At 40.6% G+C, this 22,016-nt stretch overlaps 1 protein-coding gene and 1 long non-coding RNA gene across 4 annotated transcripts in view; one reads left to right on the top strand and one right to left on the bottom strand.

Annotated features, from left to right (window-relative positions):
• The window catches only part of RNF38 (ring finger protein 38), a 185,214-nt gene that overhangs the window by 125,354 nt on the left and 37,844 nt on the right, over positions 1 to 22,016 (top strand). Inside the window, exon 3 of one of the 3 annotated variants that reach the window (XM_075208171.1) lies at positions 14,904 to 15,039. The exons of the other annotated variants lie outside the window; for them this stretch is intronic. Within the exon in view, the coding sequence (XP_075064272.1) occupies positions 14,904 to 15,039 (136 nt within the window). The remainder of the gene's footprint in view (positions 1 to 14,903; positions 15,040 to 22,016) is intronic. 3 annotated transcript variants of the gene reach the window in all.
• LOC142107583 (uncharacterized) lies at positions 477 to 2,948 on the bottom strand. The gene is made up of 3 exons (XR_012679982.1): positions 2,886 to 2,948; positions 2,653 to 2,760; positions 477 to 693 (listed from the first exon to the last, which is right to left on the bottom strand). It is a non-coding gene; the product is annotated as an uncharacterized LOC142107583 (long non-coding RNA).

Here is a 22,016-nt window from a genome sequence, read left to right as displayed (position 1 = left end):
TTAGAAATATGAGTCTTGGCAAACTCCTGTCTATGCTTCTGAAAGACATTTCTCACAGTTTGCACTGTTACTTGGACTCAAAGTTCTCTTCTACTCCAGCAGCCACGTTTGGTTCACTGAGACCAACATATTTGGCTAAAACTGCTGATATATCTCTTGGGTGACTTTTGCTCATGTCCCCTTCCTAATTGATTTTAAATCTGACTAGTCTTTTTAAAATGATTTACAATATGCTTTTCAATGTTTAAGAGTACTTGGCGTAATACCGATTTTACATCAAAAAAATGTTTTTCTCATTAAGCTTGCTTTAGAATTTTACCAATAATATTGTTGGCACCTGATTTATCGTAATTGCATCTACCCCAATATAGTTCCATCTATATATCTATGAAATAATGTGTCCCCTTCATAAATATAAAATATTTAAATATAAGGAGTTCTGTGACCATAAAAAAAACACAAAAATGTAGGTCGACTGATTTTATACAATTTTCAGTAATGGGGTGTTATTCATTATAATACACAAGTTGAACACTGACATTTGTGTAAAAGATAAGTTTTGTTTTGAGAGTAGTAATAGAATCTCTTAACTGAAGCTTGTAATTGGTTCTCCATCTCGCGTCCATCTCTGTTCCCTGGTTTTCCGTTGGGGCTGCAAGTGGAACAAAGGAGCCCGGGAAAATGTAATTTCCTCTAAAAACAGATACAAGGATCAGTCCCATGGGCTCCAGACAGGGGGAGTAGTGGTAGTGCAGCTTTAAAGTAATGCTATCCCAAACACACAGTGGAGGCAGCCATTTTGTGATTGGCACACATATTCATGAGAATGCAGCCTATCAATACACAATGTGCTATGAATAGATCAAGCATGTCCCATGAACATTACCAATTAAATAATTCAATGATATCAATTGTTCCCAGTCAATTGATACTCTGCATTGCTGTTAATAGAGGCTACATCTATAGTGTTTATCATTACTTGTAATAGCATTGGAAGAGTTCAGCTGATAACAGAACCTTTTACTACTAAAAACACAGATAGTTTTCTTTTCTATTGCAGATTATTGTAGCAAACAGCTTTGGCAACAAAAACATCCTCTGATCGGCAGATCAACAGCAGTGCAAAACTTGCTTTAGTGCTATTACAATACAACAAAATGATATTTTGATAATAGCAACACAAGATTTCAGTACAGTTTTCTATCAACTGATCACAAGACCTTTTTACTGCTGTGAAAGCAGTAAAAGGTTCTATGATTGGTTGAGCTCTCTAGAAGTGACAGTATAATGAGCATTCGGGCGTGGTCTCCCCTCTCTAATAGCTGAGCTAAAAGTTGGGCTATGACAGGGACATGGCTTAAAGGTAAGAAAAAAATTTGTTACTGTAATAAAAAAAATAATAGTGTGCATATCTACTCATCTATCTCTCTCTCTCATATATATATATATATATATATATATATATATATATATATATATATATACACACACATACATATATACACATATACATACATATATCTATCTATCTATATATGCGGTGGGGGCATAATCCATATCATATAATCATCATATAGTCATGGCACGTTTAGGGTCTGGTTATTTCACAATGGGGCGTAGCCATGTCACCTAGGATGTCTGTAGCGCTACTGAAGTGCTAAGCCGCCCCCAATACCCCTCGAGACATATCTCCATTGCTGCAGGCACCTGTTCACCTCCCAGCCTTCCTAGCTGTCAGGACAAACATCCATTTTCTGTATGTTGCTTACAACTATTATAATGTAGTGCTGTTCTAGGCAATGTTGAGTATTTAGTAACTGAGTAATTGGTATTTGAGTAACTAATTTAGTAATGTATAAATTCTTTTTCCCATAACGTAAGTTACTGCAACTGATCATTTTGCCTTATGGTTATTCAGAATAGGCCAGCATCAAATAAATATAATTCCTTATTTTTATATATTTTCTGACCATCTTTTATACAGTCGCAAAAGATTAAAAACTATAGACTTTAGTAAGCGAGATTGAAATACCTAAATTATTATGTAATAGTAGTCTTAAGAAACCCTTTAATGAACACAAGCAAAAATACTGCTGTTAAGTTTTGTGCTCAGTAGTGACATAGACACAGTAGATCATTTATTTTTAAAAAAGCCTTGGAAATGTTGCAAAAGAATTTCCGTCTGCAAAAAAATAGCCTTGGGTCGTGGTAAGCAGAATTAACCAGCTGCACTTTTGTTTTACAGTGTTTCAAAGCTAGATTTTGATGTTTCTTATGTTTGATGCCTAATAGTGGTCACACCTGCAAATCATTTGGTGATAGCTTGGAAATTGTGATGGCAAACAAAAAAACAGCCTTCAGGTTACCAAAGTTTTTAGGAGTTAATGCAACTTTAAATCTTTTTGGGGAAAAGGATCTAGACAAATGAGCATTTTTCCATTCTTTAATATTCTTATTTTGTTGAAAGTAACAAAATGCACGAAACTAATCTTAGATTTATGCAAGACACGACCTTGATGTGGCAGGTATACAAATTTAAAGGGAAATGATACCTACAATAAATATAAGTGACTTTATATGAAACAGCTGTAAACAACACAAACCTACACACCAACCAACCACAGGATTTGCACAGGGGGATTTTACATTTACCTTACAAAATATTCTTATTCACTGAATTTGAGACAGTGGTTGGCATTGCTGCCTCACAGCTCTGGGCTTCGGTTTGATTTCACTCCAGAGTCCTATCTGCATGGTTTCCTTGAAGAAAAAAAAAACACCTTTAGCAAGAAGCAAGGTGGCATCCAGTAGTATGACAGAACATCCCCTAAACCTGGTGGGTAACAGGCAGCTTGCAAGCCACTAGTGATCCACCAAGCCTTCACCTGCGGGCCCCCGCCTGCTGCTCCCAGTATCACTTATTGTCTGCAAGCAGATAATAAGAGTGAATGGAACCAGCTGGCTTCCTTGTCATGTGACCTCTTCTGCATACTGCAAGGAGGTCACGCAGCACAGCCTATCAGAGGAGGGGGAGGAGTTAGTGCAGTGGATGCTGGACTACATCTTCTCCCTCCTTCCTCTGCAGGCTCCAGCTGTGCATGTAAGTGTGAAGGAGTCCGAGGGGAGATGGTAGAAGATAGAGGGTAGATGTGCAGAGGTTTGCATGGAGATCTGAGTGCCATGGAGGCATGTGGGAGAGTTTTGGAATAATTGGGGGGGGGGGGGGGCATTTTGTGACAGGTGGGAGTCTGAGGACATGTGGTGATATTTTGGAGAAAGTGGCAGATCTGAGTGGCATGTGGGTTGATTTTGGAGCATGTGGGTGCATTTTGGAATGAGTGATGTGGGGTTGATGAAGTGTTTTGAAATTAAGGGTAATGTGCAGAGATTGTGGAGGGCCACAAATGTGGCCCTTGAAGTATATTGGATTGCCTATTACTGTCATAAATGCTTAATTTGGTTCAGATCTGATGACTGAGAAGGTCATAGCTTGTGGATGGGGCATTATCATCTTGGAGAAAACCCCATATATAAGAAATCAAATACTGTAACATGGGATGAAGATGATTACTCAGTACAACTATTATTAAGTAGTGATTAGCATTGACCTTGATACCTAAGGGATTGACTGAGCCAAAACTGTACTAGGTAAATGTTGCCCACAACATTACTGGACAACCAGAACACTTCATTGTTTAAAGCAAGCACTAAGACCAGTGGCAGGCAGTTTATGTAAATGCTTTTCGTATGTCCAAATGTTTAAACCACACTGAAATGTTTATCAAACTAGTTAATAGACTATACCTGACCCCCTCCAGAATCCATAAAATGTGGCCCTCCAAGTCTAAGTTGTGCTGGGGACAATGCTCAATGGTTGGGGATTTGCTTCATATTTTTTGGGCATGTCCGGTTTTACACTCTTTTTGGGCTCAGGTATTTGATTTAGCTAAGAAGGTAACCGGATTAGCTCTTTCTCAGGCCCCTGAAATTGCCCTTCTTCAAGAATAAACATGTCTCATGTCCCGAGACAGGCCTGTTATGGGTTTAACCGTATTCTCATTGCTGCCAGAGCTGCCATAGCCCAGGCATGGAGGGCGCCGCTCCCCCCCACCCTATCAAAAGTAATAACCAAAGTCCAATATGCGTTCGAGATGGAAACACTTGATGTCCCCTACTCTATGAGACCATGCTCCCCACTGTTGAAATGGTTTGAATGGCATGTCTATGTGACTGAGGGTTGGTGGTGCTCCGGTTAATAATCCTTCTTCCCCTCCCCCTACTAATGGAGGTCCTTTGCCAATAGATGCGCCTTGATGGAGTGTTTAAATTGGGCTGTCAAAGACTTAGACCAAGTCTGGTGGGTTAGGAATTGCCACAGTAGAATGTAGACTGTATACTGTATAATGTCTGTAACCTGCATATGCTGTATTGGTGTGTTCATATCCCCCCTCCCCCTTCCCTTTTTTTTTCTTTTTTCTGTATCCCCTGTTAACCTCACAAATCTCAATAAAAACGATTAATGAAAAAAAAAAAAAGACAAAAGCGAGGGCTATATCATTCATTAGGTTGGCGCTAGGTCTGCTCTTGTCCTTTTGTCCTGAACATGGTGAAGGATGAGTACTCATTTTTGGTTAAACTTGCTGCTCGTGGTACAGGTTGAAATTTGCAATTTTGATCTGCAGTTGCTCACCTGTTATTTTTTCACTTTAAATTAAATGACAAATATGATACTGGATTATGCGCTTCTGCTCACTGTTACCCATTGCTGATAATATGTTCCTTTGGAGTTCTGAGCTGACATTACTTTTGACACAGTTGCTCGACAAAACATTAGCAAGTTGAACTGTCACTGAGGTCTCCTCCTGCACCCATGCTACTCATTATATAAAAGGGCAATCTAGAATTTTTGCACATGAGCCTATGCTGGCTTGCTTTATTAACGCATGGGACACATCTTTGTGGAAACCTTTGTTTTCAATATGCTCGGTTTTCCTCACTTACTCAAAACAGGTTTTTCCATGTTTTTGTCCACTAACTATGCAGAAGGGGGTTCAGATGGGTCGCTCTACAAGTGAAAATCTAAACTAATGCAGAAATATTGAGTCACACATGCCCCCTCTCCAGCACACCTTCTTCTTACCTTCTTCTCCACTGCACAGCACACAGGATGAGAAGATCTCCAGCAGCCCGCCGGCACTCAGTTAATTCAGTTAATTCTGCTGTGTGGGTGTGGTTGATATATAACTAGGAACACTAAAGGACACATTTCATGTAAAGATGCTCACTGACTCCTGTGTTTTGGTTTTGGATCTGGATTACCGTCGTGTTTTGGTTTTGGTTTTGCCAAACCGCCATTGTGTGTTTTGTTTTTGGTTTTGTTTTGAAATTTGTTAAAAAAATTACATTTTTTGGGCCTAAAATAACAGAATTTAGGTATTATTTTGTACCTACACTATTATTAATCTCATTAACACTAATTTCCAGTCATTTCCATTCAATTTTGACCACCTCCTAGGTCACAATATGATTTTCATACACTTTCAAAGAGAAATTGCTGCAGTTCTTGCCAGTGATAAGAAAAAGGCCATTGTCATACCTCTTAAGTGTGGAATTATTTTTACACAAATCCTGGCAACAGTAGTCTAGCCATTTGTAGCGTTTTTAAAGCCACACTCAGTAGAGGTAGGGAACTTAACCATCTGGGATCCTCATCCATGTTAACTCATTTTTCAGCGAGTTCTTGGAAAGCTGTTGGGAAAATCAGAAACTTAGGTAAAAAAAAAAATAACAACAAGCAGTCCAGTATCATCTGCCTCCCTTCTCTCATCTACATCCCAGCACCTGCAATCTACCCCCCCAACACCTTCATCATCAATATCCCCAGAACCAATAATTTACAGTTAAACAATCCTTTGCAAGAGGAAGCAAGTATGAAATCTGTCACCCAGTCGCAAAGCGGATCACAGACGCCATAAGGACTATGCTAGTATTAGAACTGCATCCAATGTCCATTATTAATGCAGCTGGTTTTAGACAGTTACTTGAGCTGTCCCTATTACCAAATTCCATGACGACCCCATTTTACTCGAAAAGCTATTCCTCACCTCTACCAGAAAGTTCTTAAAAATGTAATCATTGGGCTACAAAATGACATTCTACCCACTGTACACTTAACCACAGATATGTGGGCAAGCGGAACTGGGCAAAGTATAGATTATATGACTGTGACAGGCCACTGGGTTGGTCATTCGCCTTCACCAGCAGGGACAGCAGCACCGTGTACCCAAGTACGTCACATTTTTCAGAAGTAGGCTACTTTGTGTATCAACAGCTTCACTAAGAGGCATACAGCTGACAATCTGTTCCAAAAACTAAGGGATGTCATTGAAAGATGGCTAATCCTGCTTGGACTCTCCTGAGGATATGTCATTTCTGATGACGACCCCAATATTGTTCAAGCATTACAGCGGGGTTGAATTCCATCACATTTCCTGTTTTGCACACAATCCACTTGGTGTTACAGAACTTTTAAAAAATGACAATGACATGCAGGAGATGCTGTTTTTGTACATAAAAATTTAGGGGCAATTTCAGTTTTCTGCAACAGCATGTAGGAGAGTGCAGCAGCTGCAAGAAGACTAGCATTTGAGGGGAATGTACTTTAGTCCAGTGAAGTAGTCACCTGTGAAGAGAGTGCAGACACGGTTAGCTTGAGTCAAGTGATTGCCTTAATAATACATTTTGACAAGGAGCTACAGAAATTTAACGTGTGACATAAAACAAAGTATATGTGCTAACTATATTTTAATTGTAGACTAAATACTTAATTTGCTTCGCAAGGATCCAAGACCTATCCACATCTTGTTTAGACGTCTTCTCCTTCAGTTTCTCAGGCAACTGCTTGTTGTACCAAAAATTGCTTTCCCAAGACACCCAGTGGTGATGGAGATGATTCCGCACAACATTTAGATATTTGTTCTGCTGTAAAAGAATTGGCCAAAAATCGTGACAGCTCTGCCCTAAAATGAACTACTAATTCCATTTCGAAGGACATTATCGGCAATTACATCATAGTACACAGACTTCTATGATGGTGGGATGAATTAGTATCGTTTGAGGAAGATTAGCACTGAACCCTCCACCTCTCCTGTTTCTGAGTGAGCTATGGTACAATAAAATGTAACTGTAGAGTGTCAGCCCTATTATTTCTATTTCAGCAATTACAATTAGCAATGGACCTCTGCTCTTTGGGTGTTACCTATAGAACGCAGTAGAATTTGCCTGCAAATTCTACAGACAAAACTGCTTGTCTTCCTCTTCATCAATGACTCTTAGCAATTGAGCACTCGACTTTGGGTGTATATTACACCCAAACCATATTAGTGCAAATTAGGAAAAATACAGTTTAATGCCTGCTAGGCCCTCCACCATCCTTTGCATGTTAATAGTAGGATTGGTTGCAGTTATGGGCAAGGTCACACATTTTTTGGTCAAATCCTTCAAACCAGCCCAGATGTCAAACTGTTGTGGTCTGCCACCTGCGTCAACTCTGCTTGTGTTTGGAAAAGGCAAATTGGTGCCAGAACCTCACGTGCCAGAACTGCTGCCACTGGTGCCACCTTGCTGCCACTTGCGCAGGACTTACACAATCAACCGCATCATCATCAGCGCCCTCGTCTGCTACCCAAATCTCCCCCTCATCCTCTTCTAATTCCAAAGTGTCATCTTCACTTGGTTTATCACCGGCTACACTCGGGCTGTTCAGGCACACATCAGCAGAACTGCTGAAAGGGTCCCTCTTTATGGGTACACTAACAGAATGCTCACGATTAGACATACCACTGTTGGATGGACTCTCCACAGGGATTGGTGTCATTTGTGATTCAGAGCAAACATTATCCTCTAATGCCTTACTGTTATCTTGCAGCTCGGCTTTGAAGCGTAACAGTAGTTGTGCATCACTTGTAGGCTCGGTAACATTTTTGGATCTGCCACTAATAGAGAAAGGTGAAGGCCTCATTCTCTCTTTGCCACTGTGTGTGTAGAATGGCATGATGCCAATTTTTTTTTTTTTTAATCGGCACGTAACTTTTCCTCAGTTACACTTCTTTTTTGCTTCAACACGGTAAAATTTTTTTGTGGTGTTTGTTTTTTTGACTGATTTCAAAAGACTGTAGTTTGACATCGCCTTTCCCAGATGATGTACTTGGAACACTACCATCAGGACTGGTGACAGAACCTGGTTGCTCATTCTGCTCATATGTGGACTGCTTTGAATCCATTCTGAGCCAAAAGCACTTGTAGTGCTACAAATTGTTTTAGATACTGCTGACAAATATGACTTTTGACAGCCAGAAAAATGATTGCAAAAGAATGGGGGACACCCCAAAAGCACTTGGAGTGCCAGAAACTGAACAAAAACCCTCCTCTCTTCTCCTCTTACTGCTGTAACAACTGGTATTAAGATTAGAATGGTATTGAATAGAAACAATAATGTGTCCAATTACTGCTCTGTCCCGCCGCTGATATAGCCAGTGACCTAACCCTGCTTTCTCCCTCTGTCAAATGGCGATGGATTGCTGTGGAGGCTGGTATTTATGCTTTTCAAATCTCGCGAGAACCAAGCTCCGAAAAACAAATACGTCACGATGACGTTTTGCCTCGATTTCGAATCCGAATGGGCGGGAGAGTACCGAGCATGCTTGGCTCGGTACTCGGAAAGGCTAAATTCGGTAGGATTCGGATCTCGGGAAACCGAGCCCGCCCATCTCTAATTTCATGTGACGACAAATGCGAAATTTTATGACCACGGTGAATATTTTGTGCAAAATTTCATTTTCTATTACTGAACAGTCTTCTGGACATTATTATGGGCTGGCTTTCTCTTACTTGCAAATTTCATGATTTAACTATTGTACTACGTACAATAACTATTTCATTATACATTTTATTAAAATTTAAATATTAATTTAACAGTTTTAATATGTACTATAACAAAATGTGTTGTGCAGTCAGACATGAACACATTTTTTTCAAACAGCATTATGCAAATATATATTTTTTGCCCTGTGAAAGGATGTACTTGGTATTGATATTTGGTGGCTAGCACAAATTCATATTGGGCAGGAAGATATTCCCTATCTTCCTGTTCCTGGATATCTTCCTGTTCCTGTGATGTGCAGTGGAGAATAAATCTGCAGACTGGATGTGCCATCTGAATAAAGGGCTCGCTGAGAGGATTTCTATCTTATCCGGTACCATCAGAGTGACTGCTAATCTTGGCCCAGATTTACTGAATATTCGGTACGAGCACTATACATCTGTGGAGAGTGTCATATATCACTTTTAATACACTATGTTTGGCGCCCCCAGTCTTTTTGTATTTCTTTTTGTATTTCATATATATATATATATATATATATATATATATATATATATAGGCTTGAAATAGCATAATATTGTATCTCAATAGTAAACTTACAAGATAGTGGTGAATTATATCTCAGTATTAATGAGAAATTTGCGATTACTAATAAATAATTGGGAATATTGTATTTCAGAAGTTTATCTATACAACGATAATGGTCGTATTGCAATAGTAAATATAAAATAACCAACACCTTATCTGGCGTTCAGCAGGCTGTGATTCAGAGAACAGCTGCGAGGGATCTGCGGTCCCCCTAAAAAACAGTATAGCAAAAAACAGAAATTGCAACAATGAATTCTGAATCACATAAACAAATAATGTGTGTACTGCGGATAATTCCCAAATCAACTCATTTATTAAAATTTAAAAATACAACAATATATAAAAAATACAATTAAAAAAAACATGCCCTATTTGCATGTAGCCAGAATAAAGAAACATACACCTATGGTTATTCGGTGTTAACCCATGTAAAAATTAATGTAGATTTGCAAAAACAATGGTTATTAATGGTAGGTCCTTCTAATACCATTTGATCACATGCTCCATGCATTTAAACCATCTAATATATTCAATGTTTCAAGCATTGCATCCCAAAAAGATCCTGAGCCAACATATTATGCATCCGAAAGAAAAGCCGTTACTTTGTCAACAACTCATAGACCACCACAAGTGAGTTTTCGAGGTATGTAATCCCCAAATTATACAATGCCCTCTGCCGATTTTATAGGCTAGTAAAGAATATATTGAGCAGTTGGTTTGAGCTGCATGTAAGGAATAACCATAGCTATATGTTTATATATCCAAGCTATATGCAAATAGGGCATGTTTTTTTTAAATTGCATTTTTTTATACATTGTTGTATATTAACATATGAATATTTTAATAAATGAGTTGATCTGGGAATTATCCGCAGTGCACACATTATTTGTTTATGTGATCCATTGCTGCAATTTCTGGTTTTTGGTATCGCAATAGTAAACCTACATAATAACGAACCAATAATATTTCATTATATATAAATGTATTTACACAGAAAACCTATCCTATGAGAAAGAACATAGAACATATAAAGGAAATAATTCACACGGAAGATGTGAGCAATGTAAATTTATGATATCCATCAAGTTTTCTCTTGCAGGGCACATTATTGTCATAATTCTATTAATAGTGGAACCTTGTTCGTGAAATGTGTTTAACCTGCACATGCAGTAAGAGTTATGTTGTCACATAGTGAGCTCTTTAAAGGATAGAGTAAGTGAACATTGGTACAGAATGTCAGTGTCGGACTGGCCCGCCGGGGGACCGGTCTATCCCCCGGTAGGCCCCGACCCTGATCGCTCCCCTCTTCGTTGGTGGGGGAGCGAGTAACTGAAGAAAAAAAAAACAAAATAAACCTTGCGTGTCTGCAGCGCCGGCTCCGTGCGCACTGAATGCCGGGCGTGATGACGTCATCACGCCCGACATTCAGTGAGGAGCGCCGCAGACAGAAGACAGAAGACAGAAGAGAAGATAGAATCAGATAGAAAAGGTAAGTGAGGGAATGGAAGAAAGAAAGAGAGCGTGAAGGGGGAGCATGAAGGGGGAGCCTGATGGCAGAGCATGAAGGGGGAGCATGAAGGGGGAGCCTGAAGGGGGAGTGCAGGGGGAGCATTATGGCAGAGTGAAGGCGGAGCATGATGGAAGAGTATGAAGGCAGAATGAAGGGGGAGCATGAAGGCAGAGCATGATGGCAGAGCATGAAGGGGGAGCATGAAGGCAGAGTATGATGGCAGAATGGAGGGGGAGCATGAAGGCAGAGCATGAAGGCAGAGTGAAGGGGGAGCATGATGGCAGAGTGAAGGGGGAGCATGACGGCAGAGTGAAGGGGGAGCATGACGGCAGAGTGAAGGGGGAGCATGACGGCAGAGTGAAGGGGGAGCATGACGGCAGAGTGGAGGGGGAGCATGACGGCAGAGTGGAGGGGGAGCATGACGGCAGAGTGGAGGGGGAGCATGAAGGCAGAGTGAAGGGGGAGCATGAAGGGGGAGCATGAAGGCAGAGTGAAGGAGGAGCATGAAGGCAGAGTGGAGGGGGAGCATGAAGGCAGAGTGGAGGGGGAGCATGATGGCAGAGTGAAGGGGGAGCATGAAGGCAGAGTGGAGGGGGAGCATGAAGGCAGAGTGGAGGGGGAGCATGAAGGCAGAGTGGAGGGGGAGCATGAAGGCAGAGTGAAGGGGGAGCATGAAGGCAGAGTGAAGGGGGAGCATGATGGCAGAGTTAAGGGGGGCCAGGAGAAGGGGGGAACAAAAGCAGCATGACACAGGGTGATGAAGGGGGGGCAAAAACAGCATGGAGGGCGCAGTGTGATCATAAGGAGGCCCAGCATGGTGATTAAGGGGCACAGTAATGTGTGTGTGATGGCACAGCGGGCTTGTGGCAATGTAATGTGTGTGTGGTAGGTGGTAGCTAAATAATGGGTGCTATTTTCTTTGTAGGGTGAAGGTGGGACAATTTAATTTAAGATGGGGTGGTTTGGGGGCTTTTAATTAAATGTGAATATGAATTATTTAATGGCAGTGACGGTTGCGGGAAATAGGTATATTTATTATACGTATACATAAATGCGATTTATTGCAGGGGCTGTCTGGAGGGAGGGAAATAGGTTTATTAAATGGGAATACTATAACTTTAATGTTGGGGCTGGAGGAAGGCCTAAGTATTAATTTTTGGTCCTATTGATTTAATGCCAGGGCTGGTTGGAATCTTCTAAATGTACCCATTATTTTTTCCAAATAGGGCCCTCAACATTCCAAGATCCAGACAAGCAGCAACTAAAGAAACCAGCAGCTACAGGTGGTAAAAGTGACAAGAACAGGTAGGACAGTCTGTCAAATATTCTGAGTCTAGTGCAGGCTTGGCTAACCTGTGGCACTCAGGTGTTGTGAAACTACAAGTCTCAGCACACCCTTCCAGCAATAAGCTGCTATATATTGGCAAAGCATGCTGGGGCTTGTAGTTTCACAACACCTGGAGTGCCACAGGTTAGCCAAGCCTGGTCTAGTGGGACAATCCCGATTTATGGTGACTGTTCTGCCCAATCTAAGGGGCAGGTCAGACTGTGTACTCTTTATACACACACTGCATTCTTTATATACTACACTATGGTGCTAGCTGTACTTCGTGGGCTGACCCCTCCCCCTCTAGCGTCTAGTCTCGCCTCTATAATGACTGGCCACACCCCCTCTGGTGGGCCCCTAGCGTTGCAGTTCCCCGGTGGGCCCTTCATGCCCCAGTCCGACACTGCAGAATGTCCAGAAGGAGGAAGTTTAATAGCCCAATATTTTCAAGTACATGTGTTAGACCAAAGGTGTGAAAATGATTGATCTAGAACATGTTACTGCAGGCCCTAAAAGATGAAATAGATACAATTGTTTATTACTATGTGTATTGTACTACATAAACCTTCTAGCTTTCAATCGAAAACATGGATTAAATAAACCCAATGTGTAGTGCAGTGGTGTAGCTAAAGGGCCCTGGTGTTCAATATGAACAGTGGCCCAAACATACAGGAGCATCAGCGCAACTGTTTTACTAGATATCGGAGACTTTCTAGTCTAAATTCTCATGGGACAGCTGTGCAGTGAGATTTCATTACACAGTGCTTGTGATTTGACTAACCTCTTCAAACTGCAAAACAGGCTGTTTTGGTGCTTCTATGGCCATAAAACGGGGGGACAAAATTAAGAAACTCTTAAGTTAATTGAGTTCGCAAGTGGAGCCCCAGAGCCCCAGTGCAGTTCCTACCTTTGCCAACCCTATTGTTACATCACTGATTTCATTACTGGTGTGTAGTATTATATATTTGTATACAAGCCTGTATTAAGTATTATTAACCCCTTATCACCTGGATCCTAATTAGATAGCAATGTAAATGTTTTTTCTTATGCTTTGGAATGGCAACTTAGAGACTAATTCATTAGCACTATTTGACATTTTTGTGCCATAAACACAGTTTAAGTGTTCCAGTAAACAGTGCTGGCGCTGTTCATCCCAACTGACTAGTGAATAATTCACTGACCAATATTCTTGAATTCCTTAAATCCTGACATCATCAAATTCTGATTCAGTACAAATTGATGGTGTAGCTAATGCAAAAGGTCAACTTGTTTGTAAGATCATCTGGGCAGGCTTACCTTTTGCTTAATGTCAATGTGCGTAATTTGTTTGTATCATGTTTGCCTCAATGTACTGTGTAATATGTCAGCGCTTTATAAATAAAGCATAATCTTGAAAATTGTACAATTGCCGGTGGAGACAATTGCATTCTATTTCCAGACATGGGTATTGTCTGTAATAATCAGGGCCATAGAAACTGAATTATATATTCAGGGCTACCCCTAGGATGGCTGCCATACCAGTCTGAGAACCTCCACACATTGTGTTGCATGTATTTAGAATGATAATTGGTGTGCTTATATGAATGAATATAAAAATATTATTAATTATAAAGGTTGTTTAAAAAATATCAGGAAGCTATTATTGATAAAAGATTCATTCACAATATATATTTGTAACTATTTGTATTACTTGCGATAAGCCATTGACAGTGCTATCGTCTTTTCTTCTTCAAAATGAAAAACTGAGAAAGGACAATCCTTAGAAATCATAGTTGAGAACATTTGAACAGAATGGGCCTCATTTAAAGATTTAAGCAAAGGGTAATTTGCTCCTGGATAAACTGTATTGATATACAAAGGTACCATGTGGATTTTAGCACACAAATACTGGGCTGCTTTATTGTTACACTGCAATCTAGAGTTGAGCTAGCACACGAACCGTAAATCTGCCCACGCGTTTTATATTTGCCTTCCCAACGTGGTTTTACCAATGTGCGAATTTGCTCCTTTTTGTTTTACTTTGCTCCTAATTCTAATTGAGCCCCTTTATCACTAAAGAGGATGCTTATATTACCTTCTGGAAGTACAACACATATAAAGGCAAAAGCATTGGAATTAATTGTAACACATTTCTAAAGAAGCTTAAACATTCATCTTCAAAAATATAAAATATTTATCATATTTAAAGCATAACCGCTACTCCGGGAGTCTCCTGAATTTTCGGGAGTCCAAAAGAAACTGAGATTTTAACACAGTCCGGCTTTATTTCTTATTCTATGTTTTTTAATAAGTTTTTTAGATTACTTCCAACAAAGATTGCAAATAGCACTTTTACTAAGAACATACTAACTTACCATTGTTTAAGTTACCTGTGATTTGTTTTCATTTCATTAACCAAAGTGTCTGACATTGACTTGGCAACTGGAAGATTTAAATTAATGATTGTTACATGGAAATGAGAATTTACTCTTTTCTAATATGCCCAGCTCCTGTCACTTTTGTTTTATGAACTTGGCAAACAAATGATTAAATACAAATGTGAAGGTGAATCTGTTGTATTTGTATTTTAGTAAGTTTGACGTCTCTCCCTTTTGCAGAGGCAATTTGGATATCCTGACACAACAACTCAGTGGCCAGATAAGGTTTTTTTTTTCCAATATACAGAACAGTGACTCTTGTGGACAAATTATTGTGTATAACAAAATACAAACAAAGCGTATCACAGACATGAAGGTAATGTTGTTAAATTATGAGCTGTAGAAATAAAAATCATTCTAGAAATGAATGTAAAAGTATCATTTTTCTTTAACACCTAAATCATACTTCATCAGGACAAATAAGAGCATGACCTCAATCAACCTATACCATTACCATTTCCCATTAGGCCAAATACATTTTGTCGTCTGAAAATTGGAACTGACCTGTAAAAATCATGGTTGTTGGGAGGTATGGTTAAACAATCTCTTTCCGTACCATAGCAGCAATATTCATAGTCTTTAAGATGACTGTAGTTATTCTAACATTCTGAGGGCATTTTAAGGTATTTTTACCATAGATTAATTGTGGTGAGAATGTGTGAAATCATTGATGTGTGACTGGGGCCTCTTGAGTTCAGCCTGTGCAGTTAGGAATTCAGTAGAACAACAAAATAGTAATTAGAACCTAAGACAACAGCCCTCTAACCTTGTTGATGTTATGACACATTGCATGTTATCATTAACAAACATGAGTACTTAAAAAAGGAAAGGCTTGGCAAAACCTTCATTTTTAATTAAAGTATTGTTCACATATCCTTCCTGGTGCAAACTTTGCTCTTCATGTAAAACATTTTTCAGAAAACACCCGCTGCTCTGTTCTTCCTGGCGGCGCTTGGCTGTGATCATGTGACACGGAAGCAGGGAATTTGAATTCCTTTCCTTTATATCTTGCCCGCTCTGACACTCTGCCTATGTCAGAGCACCAAGTTACAGTTTGACGTCTGGCTCTCTCCCTCTGTGTTTCCTGTGCTGCTTCCTCGTGTTTCCTCTGTGTATGACCTCTGCCTTATTTGACCACTGCTACTGAATTATCCTACTACTCTGTTGCCTGAGTCCTTCTGTGTATTCGACTCGGCTGACATCCTGTGTATCTGACCCTGCTATCCACATTGACTTCTCTGCTGCCTGTGCTTCAGTATATCCGACCTGGCAGTGCTCCCGTGTATCCGACCCAGCTATTCGTACTGACTACTCTGCTGCCTGTTCCTCTGTGTAACCGAACCGGTTATTATTATAGTCCTTCCACTGCCAGAGTATCAGTGTTTCTGACTCTGCAACTCTCCTGACTGTGGTATCTCTTCTGTGTATCCAACCTGGTGTTCCATTGAAACATGACAGTATTCCTCTGTGTGTGCTGTGCTTTCTCAGCTAATTATCCTGCCGTGCTTTTCCGCTTCAGGGTCTGCTCTTCGGATCTCTCATCTAAAGACTCTCACATATTACGTCAGTGGAATAACCTAGGGGCCGCAACTTGCGGGACTTCGGAAGCAGAACCCATCCCGCCTTGTGGTGGTTCTTGGTGTCCGTTAGGAAGGCCAGTGTCAACTATGACTAATAGGAGTCTCTCGTGAGACGTAACACTAAGTTATTATCTGTCAGAAAATAATTTTCAGTTCAATGGTAGGATATTTGTGGGCAACTTTAACATATAAAATATACTGCACAAGTTAGGCTAGAGGTTTTTTGCCCATTTATCAGGTCAAACACCCAATGAATGACTGTGTAGCCTAATATCGCATTAGTGTGTATACATATGCGATGCATGAGAGTACTGATCATCGTTTCATTTGATTGGTCGTTTTGTTATGCTCCTTTCTGGACATCTGTAAATTTAAGATGTCTCTACCTCTCCCACGTAGTACTTTGTTGGAATGTCAGGCAACTGGCAATAATGTGCTTTTAATGGAAAATCAATAGTAAACCTGTTTTAGATGCTCCATATGACATTTATGTGTTGCTGTTTGCAAGTGTCTTCTTACTACATGTGGAAATACACATTCTCCATACAGTATCATGTATTTCCTGAAGTGACATGCGACCTTATATTCGATTGCTCATTATTATAATATTCTTGTTTATGTGTACTGATTTTACATATTATAGACAGTAAAACCTCTATGTGTATAGAACTGTATTAAAGTATATATATAATATATATATAGAGAGAGAGAGATTCCAGGTGAGGCGGCACTCAAGGATTTAAGACAAATTGTAGTTTGTATCAAAAGGGTGTATTTAATCCATTCCAAAGTTTCAGTATAGAACTTCCCTCAGGGACATCATGTGAGAGTCTGACAGACACTCAATACATATAGTGCACTGCATAATTAACATACCGTCCACCATCTGCAAGGTAAAATGAGCTACCTATGTTAGCTCTGCCATCCCAGCATGCATTGCAAGGGAATAGCACACCCACTAAATCAAAACTGCCAATGAATAAACAATGCAGGGCAACATCTTCATAAGGGACGTGGCTAACAAACGTCACCATGGCAACTCAAATTGTAAACATGCAAAAAAAACAAATATTGTAATGCAAAAGTATTAAACCAGCATCTATTTACCTACTGATCGCTGGATAACCGCATAAAGTGCCATAATCATTTAAAACTACACTAAATAAAGACATTTAAAAAGAAAAGGAGAATGCATATATGTTGATATACAAATGGGAAAGCCACACATTATACAATATATCAGTGTGACTTACAATATCTGCATGTATATATGAGCTATATTTAGTGAAGAGAACTCTTACTGTTATTAATACATGTATTAACCATTAGTACTACTAAAAACAGTTGCAACCTGGATTTCTATATATAATGATACTATATAACTACATAATCTATTATTTGCATGATCATATCTAAATAAAGCAGCTATAAACCACTAACAATACATTGTATATTCTAATGAATGTTCGAGAATGCATGCCCATGGGAGACCACCGAGGCTCGAATAAAAGAGCCTGGGAAGTCTCACAGGGAGCATGCATCCAGATCTACAAGAAACAATTTAGAGGGAGATGCTCATTAAGCCCATATGGAGCCACTGTATTCAAGCGATATATTCAAGCAGATTCCAATTGCATTAATTTATTATCTCTATCTCCACCTCTAAACAATGGTGGAACATGGTCAATAATTTTATACCGGAGCATAGCCATATTGTGTCTAGCAAAAAATGTTCAAAAAATGTCTAGCAACCAGTTGTTCACTATTGGTTTTTTTTTTCTATGGCCATTCTTATAGCTAATCTGTGAAGAGCCATCGTTTCCTTGAATTGCCGAGATGTTTTGCCCACGTAGTAAAAGCCATGTAATGTACACACTATTTATGAGTGCCAAGCACCTGGATACTGTGTGTGTATATATATATATATATATATATATATATATATATATATATTATACAGATGTGTTTTGTATAGATGTGTATTGCATATGCCTGTGAAAATTGCTGCCCGGTTGGTCATGCAAAATCATTTAAAACGTGTGTACGCATTAACCGACCAACCGATCGGACCTTTGGTCATAGGTACAATCGTTGTAGACATTGGTCGGAAAATTCTGCAGTGTGTACCCAACCTAAGTAGAGTCACCTACAGACACAGCCAGTATTGGCATAGCAATCAAAACTGACATGCGATGATTTTCTATAGCTTTGTGCTCTATATTTGGAACCTTTTGATCGTTGTCTGATACTGCAATCAGACCACTGAGCTCCTGTATAATTTTTAAACATGAGAACCTCTTGAAAACCTACTGTTGTTTGCCTTTACTTTGTTCCTGAACATCATTCCTTGCTGTCTACTATTGACCATAGTTCCTGTTTTGAATTTCATATATTGAGATCCATGTGTGGCTGTGAGCCATGCTATTTAGATTATAACCAACTAATTGTTGTCCACAGCATCAAGAAACTACAATAGTGATGTCACCAGGGTTTCCCATAGCTGGAGGAAGACCCAAATGCATACATGTCCACTTTTTTGGTTACCCCTCTGAGAAATTCCGGAGAGGAGGTAAAGTACGGATGAGGTGGGGGACTGAGGTCAAAATAGCATGATTTGCAGTGTACCGCCCCATCCTCAGTGACACTATGATACAATCGCGACCTCACATCATGGAGGCTCCCATCCTGGGGAAGTGGACATGATGCAAGAGAAATGCCTGCTGTCCTGGGGGTCCTTCCTAGAATTCGGGAGAGTGGGCAAGTATGCCTAAATGTCCAGTGGAAACTTATTCCAGGTCTCCCTTAACGATAGCGCTAATAAACCACACGTTATTTAGATCTAAAAGTAGTAGATGGCAACTATTACACTCAGTTTGTACTGAATATTTAACTCCTGGAAATAAGGGGCACTCACCAGCATGCCCCGCTACATTCCTCTAGTTAAAAGTAAGTATGAAAAAAGTAACAAATGTGAAAAATACATGTATAATCTTGTGTTTGTGCCCTATTCCACACATTAAACCTTGTTTAAAGTATACATGTGTAAAATCCATGTACTCAGGAAGATTAGAGGATTAAAATATGTGGGTATGTTGCAGGAATCTTGGCAATATGTGATTTGTAGTTATTTTAGCCTGTTTGTCTCCTACATAACGTGTTTACAATTAAGATTATATTAAGAAGACTAAAATATAAAACATAAAACAGTTATTCCAAAGAAAACTACTTCCTTGTCAAAATGTGAAAAATTGTCTTGTTATGGAGTTGCTCCTGTATATGAAGGATAAGGAGACAAGGAAAATATGAGTTTATTGACATATAGAAATTGTCACAGGCACTAGGAGTCTTTACCCAGGGATCACCAGGTGATGGACTTACCAGAGCAGTATAGATGGTAATATGGTACTCTGGTAGCGGGGTGATCACGGAACAGGAGACAGCAGATGATAGAGATGCTCGTGAAAGTCTATGACTAGCAGCACTGGTAATATATATGTAGTAGTACACGAGGAACTAAATGGACAAAGGAAACGTGAGGGTAGTCAGTGGTCTGCGGTAGCAAGTTGTACCACTGCTATAGTGAGGAGGAATGTCCAACAGCAACGAGGAGGTGATGAGAGTCAGCGGTCTGCATTTAGCAAGTTGTACCGCTGTCTAGGTGAAGGAATGGAATCCAGGTGGAGGTATCCGAGGAGTCAGTGGTCTGCGTTAGCAAGTTGTACCACTGCTATGTGAGAGGACACCGGAACAGGTGACACAGGAAACAGGGATCAGTGGTCTGCCTCTAGCAAGTTGTACCACTGAATATATATGTGAGGAGGAGCACGGGGAGAGACTGCAATACAGAGGATACACGGACACCCTGAACTTGATCCACGATGACATGCACAATATAGTAATGACTGAACAGCACTGCACAATACTACAAAGTCACAGGAACTATCTGGGCAAAAGATAACACAGTCAATGATGGCAATAGTCTCAGCGGATAGTAAGCTCCAGAGGAGAACAACTCAGTCCAGCAAGATATGCAATACACCAGCACAGTCAATGAGAAGTATGCATACCGTGGTTCAGGAGCAGGCTGTCAGACAGGAGTGCAGAGATACCTGAACGGCTGGAGGCCGGCAGGATGCGAAGTCCCTGGAGGGTGAAGCGGTAATCAAGTAGGTGCAGCGCACAGGTAGGTAGACCAACAGGGATAGCAACAAATACTCAGGAAGCAGTAGTATGTAGAACTGGACTCCTGGAGAACCCTGAAGAGTAGCGATGGTCTAGACGAGATGAAAGCAGCGAGGCGTAGATCCGATGCAGACTGGCGAGTAGACACCGGCAGGAACACTGAGAAGCACGGAGAGCGGATCAGCTGCTGCAGACACGAGTAGAACTGAGGAGTAGCAGCCAGCAGGACTCTGCAGGTACATGGAGGTAGCGGGTAGAAATCAGCAGGTGCAGTCACGATGAAACACGGGAGAGTAGAGCTGAGCTGGAACTGTTGAGCACGGAGAGCAGCGGATAGGAATCAGCTGGTGCAGTCTCGAGGAAACACAGGAGAGTTGAGGTGAGCTGAAGACTGTAGTGCACGGAGGCAGCGGATAGGAATTAGCTAAACAGTCACGATGAAACACAGGAGAGTTGAAGTGGTCTGAAGACTGTAGTGCATGGAGGCAGCGGTTAGGAATCAGCTAAACAGTCACGATGAAACACAGGAGAGTTGAAGTGGTCTGAAGACTGTAGTGCACGGAGGCAGCGGATAGGAATCAGCTAAACAGTCACGATGAAACACAGGAGAGTTGAAGTGGTCTGAAGACTGTAGTGCACGGAGGCAGCGGATAGGAATCAGCTAATACAGTCACGATGACACACAGGAGAATTGAAGTGGTCTGGAAACCACAGGAATCAGCAGCGCTGAATACACGAGGAAACACAGGAACACCTTCAGAGGCTCATGGGGAATGAGACTCCAAGATCAGGCAACGAGGTATGGAACTCAGGTGCTTTAAATAGGAAGTGTTGCCTGATCAGCCAATTAACTAAAGGGACAGGTACTGAAGGTTTGAAAGGGCTGCGCATGCGCAGACCCTCAGGATGGTGGACGGCCACGGTTCCTAAATACACGGGAAGAAGCACTCACAGTCTGGTGAGTGACAGAACCCCCCCCCCCCTTTTAAAGGTGGGCACAGAACACCTGGAACCGGGCTTGTCCGGATTTTTGGAATAAAACTTCTTAAGAAGAGCTGGAGCGTTGAGATCTTCAGCTTTGATCCATGAACGCTCCTCAGGACCAAAGCCCTTCCAATGAACGAGGAAACGAAGAACTCCTCGCAAAATTTTTGCGTCCAATACCTCAGTAATCTCGAAATCTTCCTCCTGATGAACTTGAACTGGCTGAGGTGCTGAAGGAGGAGCCGAGAAACGGTTGATGATGAGAGGTTTGAGCAAGGACACATGGAAGGCGTTGGAAATACGAAGGTTCTTAGGAAGTAGAAGTTTGAAACAAACTGGATTTATCACTTGAATGATCCTATATGGACCAATAAAACGGGGAGCGAATTTCATAGATGGGACCTTCAAACGAATATTTTTGGTAGATAACCAGACACGATCTCCAATTTTCAGTGGTGGAATAGCCCGCCTCTTCTTATCTGCGAAAGACTTATATTTGGCAGATGTCTTCTTTAAACAGGTTTTGACCTGAGACCAAATATTTTTG

The sequence above is a fragment of the Mixophyes fleayi genome, chromosome 1, assembly GCF_038048845.1.
Source record: "Mixophyes fleayi isolate aMixFle1 chromosome 1, aMixFle1.hap1, whole genome shotgun sequence".
In the NCBI taxonomy this organism is placed as follows: domain Eukaryota; kingdom Metazoa; phylum Chordata; class Amphibia; order Anura; family Limnodynastidae; genus Mixophyes; species Mixophyes fleayi.
This window is presented reverse-complemented; position numbering and strand designations above follow the sequence as displayed.